Genomic DNA, 13,166 nt, shown 5'->3' on the forward strand with positions numbered 1-13,166 from the left:
CAGTTCAGGGTGGCCGCAAAAGACCTGTGAACTTCGTGAGGAATCAATTGGCAGCGCAAGAGAAAAGGCCCAGCTAACGCGCAAAATAGTTATCCGCTGTGAAAGATTTCAGCACAGCAAAGACTAAAACAAGTTAGCGCTGCCGTATCTGAGGAAAACCTCGCCGCAGGTAAAGCTTAAAGAAGAAAAGAAAAAATTACGAACTTTAACGAGTCGCAAAGAGTAACAAAAGCTTTTGGCCGCGGGCGTTGGTAATGACATTGATAGCTAAATGATGAGATCAAAACTCACTACACGGAACAAAACAGAGAAACGTGAGCTATAAACATTTTGAGGTCTGGAAGTTTGGGAAGTATAAAAACATTTCAAGAAGTTGTGGTTACAACTGAGGCTCCCACGACTTCTCTGCTGGACGTCGTAAATTTACTCTTCGATTGTCGAAAGTTCAAGAAGAGTCGTTTGTTGTATATGTGTCCTTGTGCTTTATTTCCGCTGTAACGAAGTCTCGCTGCTTTCGGTTTTAATACTTTAAGATGCCGTCAACATAAAGAAACGCTGCGCTGAGCACCGAAAAGTAAATTAATAGCACTGCATCGCGAAATACTCTTTGAACGCGAGCTGCTTGCTGTTTTAATGAAATCGTTTCATTAATTTCCATTCATTAACCTAGCGGTGAATTGGTTCCTAAGTAAACCTATGCTCCGATATCGCATGTATCCAATATAACATTTTAACTTGAACCAGAACGATCTATTTCGTAACAGTTAATTATTTTAAAACACATTGCCTGAATATTCGGTTAACCCGAACTAAGTGCTCGACCAGAAGTGCTTGTAAGAGAAACAACAAGAGCGTCAGTCTTGCCTCTAAAAAAGCAAACGTACGGAAAGGGATACGATTCCAAATGTTAAAGAAACTGAAACAAAAGAGCCCCCGTACATCCTGCGCCTCAGGCTGACTGGAAACGATAAATGAAGGAAAAGGAAAGACGAAGAGAAGTTTTCCGATTGTGCCGTATCAATGAGAAAAGAACAACTTTCCGTATCTGTTATTTCGGTGGAACCGCCGCAAAAGACCCGCGATAAGTGGCCATTCACGCGCCACACCTTTTGCATCGGTGGCGAGATGGAGGACCCACGCGAGCGAGATGAGAAAACCCGCGTAGAGTCACCAAACCACTCGCACAGGCAGTTTCTATAGCAACGCGATGGAATTTAGCAGCGAATGTCTGGGAGTTTTTCACGAGGGATACCCCATCGCACTTCGGTCGTACTTTTCTTCTAGGTGTTACGAACGGCGGGGTTGCCTGGAGGAATGCATTCGCACTTCTTCATTCGCACACTCTCTATGTCGTTACGTAGACTTTTGTTCTCATTCTCGATACTCACATAACATTGTAAGAACGATCGTATCGCGGTGGAGGGTAAAATGGTGGTGCTTTTGAACAGCGAAGCCACTTTATTACCGCTGGGCGTCTTTCTGACAGGCTGTCGCATGCGGCCGCTTCCAGCAACGGCGTCGATCAGAAACGCTACAAGCACACACACAGCTCTAGATTAACCGGGGTAGAGGCGAGCGCCATATGTCAGTTTAGTGCAGAAGACGGCCCTTGTTTTCCGCATCATTGCGGGAGCACTCTCTAAATTTCACGCAAGCCCGAATGGTAACATTGTTTTTTTTGAAAGCGTTTGTGATTCGATTGTTTACTAGGTGTAGAGGCCATAGTATCTCGGAAGTGAATATAGTTTTTCCACGTGCTCTGGTGGTCCTTTGCAAAAATAAATCGCAAAAAAATAAAGAAACCTGTAATTGTAGTGGGAAGGGTGATTTATGGTTTGCAACACTTGCCGACACCATTTGTATTCTCGAGCGGTTTCTCACTAGCAGCGGCTTTATTTTCTCCCTCTCTCTTTCTCTTAAAATACCATTCTTTCTTTTCAGAAAGACGAGATTATTACTTCGTTTCCGCGATTTATGAGCACGTAAGTGTTTCTTCAGATTATATAACTGCCTGGACTACGGCTTACTTGTTTCTGGAAATATTTAGTATGATAATGCAAGGAAGGCTCACGGTAAATTACACGGAGAGGCGTGAACGTCAAAACAACCGAAAAACCACCGAGCGTCTGCGCATCTCCTTCCACTCAAACAAAAACAGGGAACACGAAATGTAAATTTATAATTTCGAGATGTAGGATCTCGAAAGTGGAAACATTGAGTAAAGACCTAGTGGGGTGGATTTCTGGCATTCGTAAAGACGGCGCAAGCTATGCGCGAGCCCGCCTTAGACTGGCTAATGATAAAGTAATAAATAAAAAATTATATCTCGGAATACAATATATCAGGTTATTGACTCGAACTAATGTTCGTGCAGCCAAACGTAAGTCTGCAATCCTCTTACGCAAATTGTGCTTGTGTTAGAGAAAGAGAGGGAGAGAGAACTCTGTGCTGAAAAACTAATTAGTCATCCCGGCTATATTCGCTTAGTTGCTATTCTACAGAGAATGCATTGCCCCGCGGGTTTCTTGCTTTACTTTGATGTTTTCGTGGTTTACCCAGAAATACCATTAGCAACGGTCGGCGCAGACCGCGTCACATTGTTCGGGAAGCTTCGCGATTGTTTGAGATCATTCCGTTAAGACTGCGCGCAGGACTCGAATAGTCAAGCTTAGTCTAGACGTTGCGCGACCACCGGCCATATCGCTGGAAAGTTCAATGACTGATATATAAAGGACGGCGCGTTCCAGCGGTGATCAAATCACTCGATGGCCGACTACTCTTATCGCCGCTATCAGTGCGCAGCGTGTATCGCTTGTATTTTGAGTTTTCATTTTCTGGGTGCAAGTTTCGCCCGAATAAAGAGTTTCGTCTAGATTCCGTCGACTGCTGCCTTCTTCAACGTCACAACCACGTGACAGTATGAACAGCTGCGATGTTTTGTCTATTTTCATGTCCATGTTTTTTTTTTCCGTTACCTCCTTTTTTAACGCAGCTGTACGGACCGGCGCAAATATTAGGCGTGCCACTCGAAAGATTCTATTGTGGTATTCCACAGCTCTGTCATTATGGGTCTTGTGATCGCATCCTCGCCTCCCAAAAAAGCCAATTTTCGTTGATGACCTTAAGAATCAAGCATAACAAAAGGTGATGGAAGGCAATATATAGAATTGCAGGAAACCGCCGAGTGGACACCGGCTTCTGAAAGTATATATATATATATATATATATATATATATATATATATATATATATATATATATATATATATATATATATATATATATATATATATATATATATATATATATATATATATATATATATATATATATGCATGCTTGCGCACTGAGCACACATTAAACGCCAGGAAATTCAGTAACGCCTATATGCGCTAGCGTATGGGGCTACGTAAGACTGAGGGGATCGTGTCGGAGTGGCCTTTTAAGTAACCGCGAATCGCTCCGCAGAAACCTTCCGATCGGGTGCTACTTTAGGCTTCGGCAATGACCTTGGCTACAGCGACTGTTTCCTCCTGCATACCTCCGCGCATTTCGCCGATAAATCTAATGAGAAGAACCTATGTAAACTTGTGCGTAAGAGCATGCACTATCTTTAATTTGCGGCTAGATTCTCAGATTTCAAGCACTGTTACCGGAGAATGATGAGAAATACAATCTCGAGATGGCAAACACCATAGAGAATGTTTTGGAGCGTCTCGGAATCGCGTAGAATAAAAATAATTGACACGAACGGAAATGTGAGGGAAGAAAGAATAAGGGCGCAATGAAAGTGGTTCCTCGGAAAATAATGGAAGACTCTGCGGTGCGCACTCCCTGGAGGCCGACATGGGGACCAAAGAATGCGGGAATCCCATCGCCGCTCGCTTGGCTGCCTTTCTGAGTCGGGATTTGATGCTTGTCTTCTCTGTGCACGCAGCGTGCACCGTCGACAGCTATACACGAAGTGAGGAATACTTGCTGCTGGTCGATTCCACGAAAGATCGAAAAAGGGTGTATATTTGATGTTTCCGATTTTCCTGATAATTTTGTATGTTGTGCACATATGATTGCACAGCCCGAAATCGCAGTTCGTTTTCAAATAAAATTTTTCTTCAACACAGCAAAATTCGGCAAGTGTCGCCGGTTGACGACGACCATTTTACGAAGAATGCGTTTTCGTAACTTCGGAACCATGCTGGCAGCTACTCAAGCTATTTATTACAAATATCTTTATTTTTGGCGGAAGTAGAAGTAAAGAGGTAATAGCTCTTATCATTTCATGGAATTCTGAGTAAATTATGTATTTTTAAAAATTCACGAAATACGCTGCGTTTTTGAAAATCAGTCAAATTTGGGACGCTATGGCTACTTCTGTGAACATCTTAGCTTGTTCATATTTGCAGTATGAATAGGCCTTTATGTGAATAATGAACCTCTGCATTTGTATTTCTCTAATAATTTTCAAAGTAGTAAATTTTCATGCTCGAAACACCAAAAAGAGAAAAGTGCTCCTCCATTCAAAAATCTATGATGAAAAAAACCCAATCTCAATTTTGTTCAAAGTCCCCCAAAATGTTCTCAAAGGACTGCAGAATGTTATTATGAAAAAACATGTTGCATCATTTTTGTTAGAACCAAAGCAGAAAATGTCAAAGATTGTGTTTCGAGAGCGTGGTGGCCACTGCGTAAAGGACATCTCTAGTAACAAGAAAATACAGTAACACGTGTTTTTTCTTCTCTGAGCTTCGCTAAACAGCAGTAATGATCTGTTGTTGGAAAGTGGGAACTGTTTTGTGAAGAAAAAAAGATCGTTCCAATTAAACGCATTTGCGACACCACTTACATTCCTCGTCGACGGGCAGCACGGACATTTTCATTCCTCTGGATAATTTTTTTTCTAGTAAATGCGCTTATATAAAAGTAACAAAGCTAAACGCGAAATCTGTCTAGCTGAGTCGATCATGCATTGTAAGAATGTGAGAAATCGCAAATGGCGGCAGTCGTGAACGGCGAGTACCGCAGTGCAACCTAAGCACAGCAGCCACACATTGTTTGCCAGGCTTTGTCGCTATGCACGAGAAAAAACGCCAGGCCTGCGCTGAAACCGCAGCACAGTCACAGCGAAAGCTGGAAGAGCGGCGTTTCTAGAGCCCGTTGTCAGCTCTCTTGGGGCTACAATACAAGTACACTAGAAAGATACCCACTACGCCATAAATCACAATTTTTGTGAAGTTGGGAAGCACCTACTAAGCCATTATTCGTCATTCTGCGGAGAAGCGAGGCACTAGCCGCACGTCTGTAAGGCATTATGTGCACTTTGTTGACGCGACGACTGATGATGATGAAGAATTATGGCTCAGCCCTTTGTAATGGGTTGGAAGCTTTAAACGGCCCACCAGTTAAGTAATTTGCATTGGGTGACGCCCGGTTGCTATTTCCCTCTCCCGTCATGCTGTATAACATACGTTGCCGTGGGAGAGAGACGGGGTGGGGTGAAGAACTTTACTGAGACCCCAAGTAAATGGATCATGCGCTTATGGGATTCTTTGGCAACCAATACAAATGCACTTGCGAGGAACCCACTACGCTCTAAATCATTGTAATTTTACTGAGACCCCGAGGAAATGGAACATCCGCTGATGGGCTTCCTTGGCAACCAATACAAGTGCACTTGCGAGAAACCCACTACGCTCTAAATCACTGTAATTTATCTGAGACCCCGAGGAAATGGATCATGCGCTTATGGGCTTCCTTGGCAACCACTACAAGTGCACTTGCGAGGAACCCACTAAGCTATAAATCATTGTAATGTTTGAGAAGTAGGGCAGCAGGCACTGGGCCATTTTTCGTCATTCTACGAAGAGGCGTGGTACCTGCTAAACGCATGTAAGGCATTATGCGCACTTTGTTGATGCTGTGCCTGGCGACGATGAAGAATTATGGCAGAGTCCTTTGTAATGGGTTGGAAGCATTCAACTACCTACTCATTGCGTAATTAGCATTGTGTGACGCCTGGTTACAGAATTCGCGTTGTGCGACGCGTTGCGCGATGCTTGGTGCTTATTTTACTCTCTACCACGCTATATTGCATATGCTAATGTGGTTCCTTCCGGACATGAAGTCTGTATAGGACCTTTTTGCATAGCAGTTCCAAGCACCGGAATGGCTCAGAGGTTGAATACTGGGCTCCCACGCAGAGGGCCCAGGTTCGAACCTCGTTCCATCCTGGAATTTTTTCTTATTTCGTTTTTTTTTTCTTATTTCGAGCGATACTGGTTACGGACACCGGCGGCGGCGGCGGCGGCGATGGACAACTACGGCGCCAAAAACGGCCGGTGAAATGATCTCATAACAGCTTTCGCTGTAAAAGCTGGGGTGTCAATTGCGTTGGTTACACGATACATTTTTCACCGCTCGTCGCTCTCCCGCCCGGTCTCTGGATCCGCACCGTGCGGATCATGTGGCCCGCGCTACAAGCACTCGTGTAAACGGAGTAGCATGCGTTAGGCGGACAGGTGCAAAGGGCGGCGCGATGGACGCCCGCCTGAGCAGACGACGATAGACGCCCGCCTGACTGTGCCAGTCAGCCAAACACCACCTGAGATAGAAGTTAAGCATCCAAATTGTGCTTCACTTTGATGCGATCACTATCCTACGCTCTGAAGGTGGCTATGGGTAGGCGTTATAGCCATGGCCGAGATTTTGTACGGACTGCCTCATGGTGCACAAAAAGAAAATTCCGCTGCAGCAGAATTTTCGTTACGTAGAAGATATCGGATCGAGACTCTTTTGCGGAGGGTCATGAAGCAGGATGCGCGCTCAATTCAAGAGGCAAACCAGATCTGCCAGCACTCCTTCAAGAGAAAGAAGGATATGCAAAACAAAGCAGATGCAATGCAAACAAAACGTGTTTTGTCCGTGGCCAGAACTGCTGCCACCAATCTTCACGTAATCGATTCTTTTTAAACTCTGCATTGATCACATAAGGTTTGACAACGAGCACATTTGGGCCAACAAAAACCACACCTCTTGGCGACCGCTCTCCAGAAATTCATTTCCATTCATGAAGAGACCTTGGCTTTTATACCAATCTCTCAATTCTGGCACAGCACATCATCATAAGAGACGCATGGAGGGAATGCGTTCTTTAGCACTCAAGATATGAATTATACTCAACTGAAATAGATGAAAGAAAAGGAGGCTACAACTGAAAGTGCATACTGTGGACTGAGGGATGTCTAACACTGGCGTGAAGTCGCAAAGCACGCGAATGCATTTAATTGGAACGGTCTTTTTCTTTAGAAAACAGTTCCCAATTTCCGACCATAGATCCTTACTGTTGTTTAGCGAAGCTCAGAAAAGAAAAAAGACGTGTTACTGTAGTTTCTTGTTACTAGAGATGTCCTTTGCGCAGTAGCCACCACGTTCTGGAAACACAATGTTTGACATTTTCTGCTTTTGTTGTAATAAAAATGATGCAACATGTTTTTTCATAATATCATACTGCAGTCCTTTGAGAACATTTTGGGGGACATTGAACAAAATTGAGATTGGGTTTTTTTTATTATAGATTTTTGAATGGAGGAGCACTTTTCTCTTTTTGGTGTTTCGAGCATGAAAATTTACTACTTTGAAAATTATTAGAGAAATACAAATGCAGATGTTCATTATTCACATAAAGGCTTATTCATACTGCAAATATGAACAAGCTAAGATGTTCACAGAAGTAGCCATAGCGTCCCAAATTTGACTGATTTTCAAAAACGCAGCGTATTTCGTGAATTTTTAAAAATACATAATTTACTCAGAATTCCATGAAATGATAAGAGCTATTACCTCTTTACTTCTACTTCCGTCAAAAAGAAAGATATTTGTAATATATAGCTTGAGTAGCTGCCAGCATGGTTCCGAAGTTACGAAAACGCACTCTTCGTAAAATGGTCGCCGTCAACCGGCGACACTTGTCGAATTTTCCTGTGTTGAAAAAAATTTTTATTTGAAAACGAACTGCGATTTCGTGCTGTGCAGTCAAATGTGCACAACATACAAAATTATCAGGAAAATCGGAAACATCAAATATACACCCTTTTTCGATCTTTCGTGGAATCGACCTGCTGCCACTAAGTAGAAATGGCGTGCGGGGGCATGTATGCTTTGCCGTCCGTTTCATATTGCCGCGCGTTTTCCTATTTTCATCTTGCAATGGAGATATGAAAACGGGAGAGGGTGAGCGGGATATTAGGATTCCCGGAGGAGGGTCCTTTCAAAGTTCCAGCAACTGTCGACGAGGAAGTGCTGTGCGAGTTACGGCGTGCACTTGCGCCGAGAAACGTAGCAGAGCCCTTATCGAGGATAGTCTTTCTTCGACTCGAGTCCTGCAGCACAGAGAGGCCTTGCTCCTGAACGACGCCTACCACGTTCCTCTATCATTGAGCGTTCACGTTGAGGTTGTCTCATGCTTTGATTCCAGCGTTTCCTGCTTTTTAAGTTGTGCAACGCGCGAAGTTAAAAAAAAAAAACGAAACATTTTGATAGCGCATGTTTGAATCGTTGAATTTTTTAGTACCTGTATTCTTTTAATGTGTTCCCAAGCGCCATGGCCCAAGGCTTTATTGTATAAGAACGCTAAGAAAACAGTTCACCAATGATTTCAGTATTCTTATAAATACCGATCGGCACGTTCGCGTTGGAACGCGCTTAGTGTAAGAGTTACTGAAGGACTAAACAGCGACGAAGAAAGGACAGGTGGACGTGCGTGGCGCAATGGTGACCCACCTGCACGGGGGGAATTGTCCAGAGTCCTGTGAGGTAGCTTTATCTTAATACGCTTCGCAGCATCGGTGTAAAGAAGCCAAATTTCTTAACCATGACAAGCAAGATATTCTTGCATATAAAGTCGGTGAGCTTGTAGAAGAGATAACTTTCGAGGCGCGCTCTCGAGACCGGCACTGGGCCGAACTGTAGGTGGAGACGCGCGCTATATCAAAAAATCAAAATACGGTATATCAGAAAAGGCAATTGAAAACACGACAGGATTTCATGAAGGCCTCGTTTTTTTTTCACGTGTGGGGTGACATGACAGCATGACATCTACAAGCTTGTTTACGCACAAATAATACTCAGTCATTCATTGTGAATCGTTAACGCCAAAAGTGACACTCTGGTACATGCGATGACAGACATGCATGCATACGGAGCACAGACATGGACCATTTCAGTTCATTGGGCTACAATACAAATAACTCTACGAAACGGGAGGTTGAGTTAACTGACGGTAAGAAAAACTATGACTTTTCCCGTAGACTCAAAACTATAGACAAACATCTCATACGGCTCGATGACATCATTTCTCGTGGGCTATATAAGTACATCAGTTGGGATGATTCCTCGTCGGCAAGCAATAATGTCTAAACACTTAGTACTCTCGGCAATTAGCGAAATGATTCACAAAGTGAAACACCCTTCTAAAAGGAGAGCTACCCTTGCTAGGCTCCGGTAAAATAAAGCGATGCAAGTAACGGCTCTTGCAAGCTCGTCCAGCAATCAGGACGCCGTTATGCAGCTGCAGTGGAAGGAAGGCAACATATTGGGCGCGTGAAACGTTTTGGATACGATAAACACCTAAGGTACACGATTACCACGGCAAAGATTTTGTTGCGGCGAAGTACGGTGGGTGAGAACAGCTTAAAGCTGACCGGTAATCTTGGGCAGCCTGTTTACATCATACAAAGGGCACGTACGCACAGTGTTACGCCAATAAAATATCACAAAATTTTCACGCAGTTGCACAAGAAATGTGATGGCATTGTCACCGGTAGACTGAACAAGACGGGCCTGGCATAGCCTAAGGAGCCCTGTTTGCTCCATCGCATCACAAGTATGAACTTGAGCAATCGTTCGTTTCGTCCAACTGGCCATGTTAAAGGTAACAGCCTCACCTTACCATACGTAGCCATTTATTTGCGATGCTCTAAGTTGTACCAAGATAATGCGGTTGCTGTCGCACGCTGTCGCATAACTATATGCTGCTGTTTAAACGCTGGCTGCGCGAACGTTTATGCGAGACTCTCACTGTTTATTATTGCGGTTGGATACCGTACAGTGTTACGAGCGGTCTTTAGCATACCTAGCTCGACTGTACAATGCAGAAGGGCGAGGGAACTCAGAAATATAAAAACACAAAATTTCTTGCTGTGCCATCAGATCTTCATCGACCTGTAAACATTGCAAAGAGCGAGAAAAATATTCCATCGCGCATTTGTTAAAATCGACAGAGTCATAAGTAAAACAAATGTTATCCCCATCCCCCCCTGCCTCCCAAAAAAGCCCCTTCACTGGGCAATAGCACGAAGGTAAAATAATGTATGCGGGCCGACACGGACACAAAAGAGAGAGACAACACGAACACGACGTTTGTTTTCTTTTGACCTCTTCCCTTGTGCCCGTGTCTACATGCGTAGTCTCCTTTTATCTTGAATCCGTACCAACTAGCTCAACTCCATGTCGTTCTAAGCACGATGGTGCCCCTTCCCTCCTTCCCACCCTCCTGAGCAAAAAACAAAAAAAAGTTGCAATTTACACTAGCAGACATGTCACTCAGCAGCTCAGGACACTTGCTTGCATTGCATCCCCCAATGGGGAACACACACAGGTCTTGCAGACATGTTGCAGGCCACACGAACACACTCAATGCTTATGCGTGCTCCATCGCGATGATGACGTCCTTCATTTTACTTCATGACATCTCGCATGCCTCCGCTGTTGCATTCCGACTTCGCCTAATTAGTAAACCTTCACGAGACGACACACACAACGATTTAGTCACAGCAACCACATCTGAGCAAATCTGTCACACTTTGAGAGAATTACGTTGCAATGGCGCACACGCTAACATCAGTAAGAGTCGGAAATCTAGGCACGTTGTTGCATAGTCTTATGCCATTGCTCGAAGAAGTGGTACTTTCCACAACAGCAAACCGCAGAGGTCGTGGCAAGGAGGCGGCAGACAAATAGGATGACACACATGGTACAATCAATAAGCAAGACTTGTCATTTTTTCCCTTTCTGCTTGGAATAGTGTAAGGACAACCCTACATAACAAGAGAATCGTAGTCGCCACTAACAATTATCCACATTCTGTTTAAAAGTCCACAACATCCGTCTGAAAGCTTTCCTGTAATCGTGAATGTGTGGGAGAAACTGTTGTGGAGTAATATTTTACCTTCACAACAGAAACAAAACATTCGAGACTGTAAAAAATCTCAGAAGTCCTGCAATAAACCGGTAGCAAAATTAATAAGACTGGGAAAACTGCACGGTGATATGGTGCCGCGGCATCAAAAATTATGTGGATATTCAAGAAGCGGATATATTGCGTCATTTGGATCCGGTAAAGTTGAACGGCTTCTAAAGTAAAGGACGTCTAGAAAACGACGAAGAGAAAATTTCACAGCCCGCTCGGAGGTGGCTCTATCATCACTGTTGAACGGCACGGGATGTTCCGAAGCACATTTTATGCAGTACATACACCTAGAACACGAATTCCTAATGACGAGTCCGGATACCATCGTTCTACAGTTCGAGTGAACTAACCGGACGTCTGCATGCTGACTCACAAAGTTTGCGGAACATAGAAAGCGGTACACTGTGAATGCATATGAAGAGGTGTCGCCGGAGCGTCAATGTCTATACGCAGAGAAGCGGCACAGTACGTGCACCCCGATGAAGCGTCAGCACTAAACGCAGTCGTGGAAAGGCAGTGACCTCGTGATTCGTCGCCTCAACTTGGCCATGTTGTCTATGACGAGCTTGTTCTTTGGGTCCAGAGACAGGGCCACTTGGTAGTGTCTAAATGCACCTGCGTAGTCACTCTGGAAAACAATGTGTACCGCAATGTGTTGGCTAAACGAACGCGCACAAAGGGTGTTGCATTGCATAACTATTGTTTTAAGCACAAGTGCAGTCGTTGCAAATGAAGAAATAAGGAATAATCAGTAAACTGCTGTGTGCTTTCTTGCATGTTATGATTGCTGACGCATGATCAAATCGGCAAATGAATGCTTCCCCAAAGTTTGGAACATCAATACTCACCTCCAAGTGTTTGATCACAGCAAGGTTCAGATGAGCGTGAGCGAGATCAGGATCAAGACGAATGGCGACTTCGTAACTCTGAAGCAGAAAACAGAATGAACGGTTGTTTCATAGTTTTACCTGTTTTTCATTCATGTTAATATATAAAAAAAACAACAGATGTATTGTAATAACGCAATGATTTGAAGCCCGCGCTTTGATATGCATATCTGGCAACCGGACTATGTAAGGACGCAAATTCACAAGGAATCTGCGTCTCGTCGACATTTATTTCCGTTTTTTTGCGCATATGCAGAGAAAAACTTTCGGTAGTTTTGACATCTTTAACGAGGGAACACGTGTACATAGTTAACGTGGAACAATATTGTTTGTACTATGCAAGGTGCGATGATATGGAAGGTTTGTGTTTTCGTAAAAATTATGTTATATCTATAACAAGTGAGAATTATAGGACCAAAAATATAGTTATTTACAACGTCATTGCGTGCTACGACATATTCGTGAAATTTTTATTCTTTTAACTTAAAATTCGTCCACCTTGTTATGTCAGAACTCCGTGTAAAATGCAGTGATATTTAAGAAAATATCGAAGTTGGCCAATACAGGCTTCTGAAACAAGAGCATGTTTTTATATTATTTTCCCTCATTTTGCTCCCATGTATGCACGCCTATCTACCTACGCGAAATTATGTCAAAATAAACGCATCATTACGGGTTTTGACAGAATGTACAGAAACAAAATTAAGACTTTATACAGGATCATGAGATTTGCTCCGGCTTTCGGAAACTTCAATAATTCGTGCAAGCTACTTCGTGCATGAAAACCCGTATTCATTAATTTAATAAAGAATGTCACATCGAATGTATCAACCTGTGCCGACGAGCTGAGGTCGCCCAAGTCCTTCAGATATGTCACCATGATCGCTGTGTATTCTTGCACAAAGCAGGTCGTCAACATCACACAGCTTCAAAGCTTTCAATATGTAGTCCAGTGCCTGCAATAGCAATAAAACCCCGTGCTCATTGATATGCTTATCATTGGAGATTATTACTGGAACGCCCAGCAGTTCCTTCATT

General features: G+C 43.5%; 1 protein-coding gene across 1 annotated transcript; it reads right to left on the minus strand.

Moving 5' to 3' along the window:
• Positions 1-10,883: 10,883 nt before the first annotated feature.
• On the minus strand, positions 10,884-13,086 carry LOC119404406 (protein O-mannosyl-transferase TMTC1). Its single transcript, XM_037670910.2, has 3 exons — positions 12,961-13,086; positions 12,090-12,167; positions 10,884-11,869 (listed from the first exon to the last, which is right to left on the minus strand). The coding sequence occupies exons 1-3, from the start codon at positions 13,045-13,047 to the stop codon at positions 11,735-11,737; spliced, it is 300 nt and encodes a 99-aa protein (XP_037526838.1). The 5' UTR covers positions 13,048-13,086; the 3' UTR covers positions 10,884-11,734.
• Between the last annotated feature and the right edge of the window lie 80 nt (positions 13,087-13,166).

Source organism: Rhipicephalus sanguineus, chromosome 9, assembly GCF_013339695.2.
Source record: "Rhipicephalus sanguineus isolate Rsan-2018 chromosome 9, BIME_Rsan_1.4, whole genome shotgun sequence".
NCBI classification, from domain to species: domain Eukaryota; kingdom Metazoa; phylum Arthropoda; class Arachnida; order Ixodida; family Ixodidae; genus Rhipicephalus; species Rhipicephalus sanguineus.

Coding starts and splice junctions, on each gene's coding strand:
- LOC119404406 (XM_037670910.2), bottom strand. CDS start 13,047: ATGTTGACGACCTGCTTTGTGCAAGAATACACAGCGATCATGGTGACA. Junction 12,168..12,960: donor ACCTCAGCTCGTCGGCACAG/GTTGATACATTC, acceptor TTTCTGCTTCAG/AGTTACGAAGTCGCCATTCG. Junction 11,870..12,089: donor CTGTGATCAAACACTTGGAG/GTGAGTATTGAT, acceptor ATTGTTTTCCAG/AGTGACTACGCAGGTGCATT.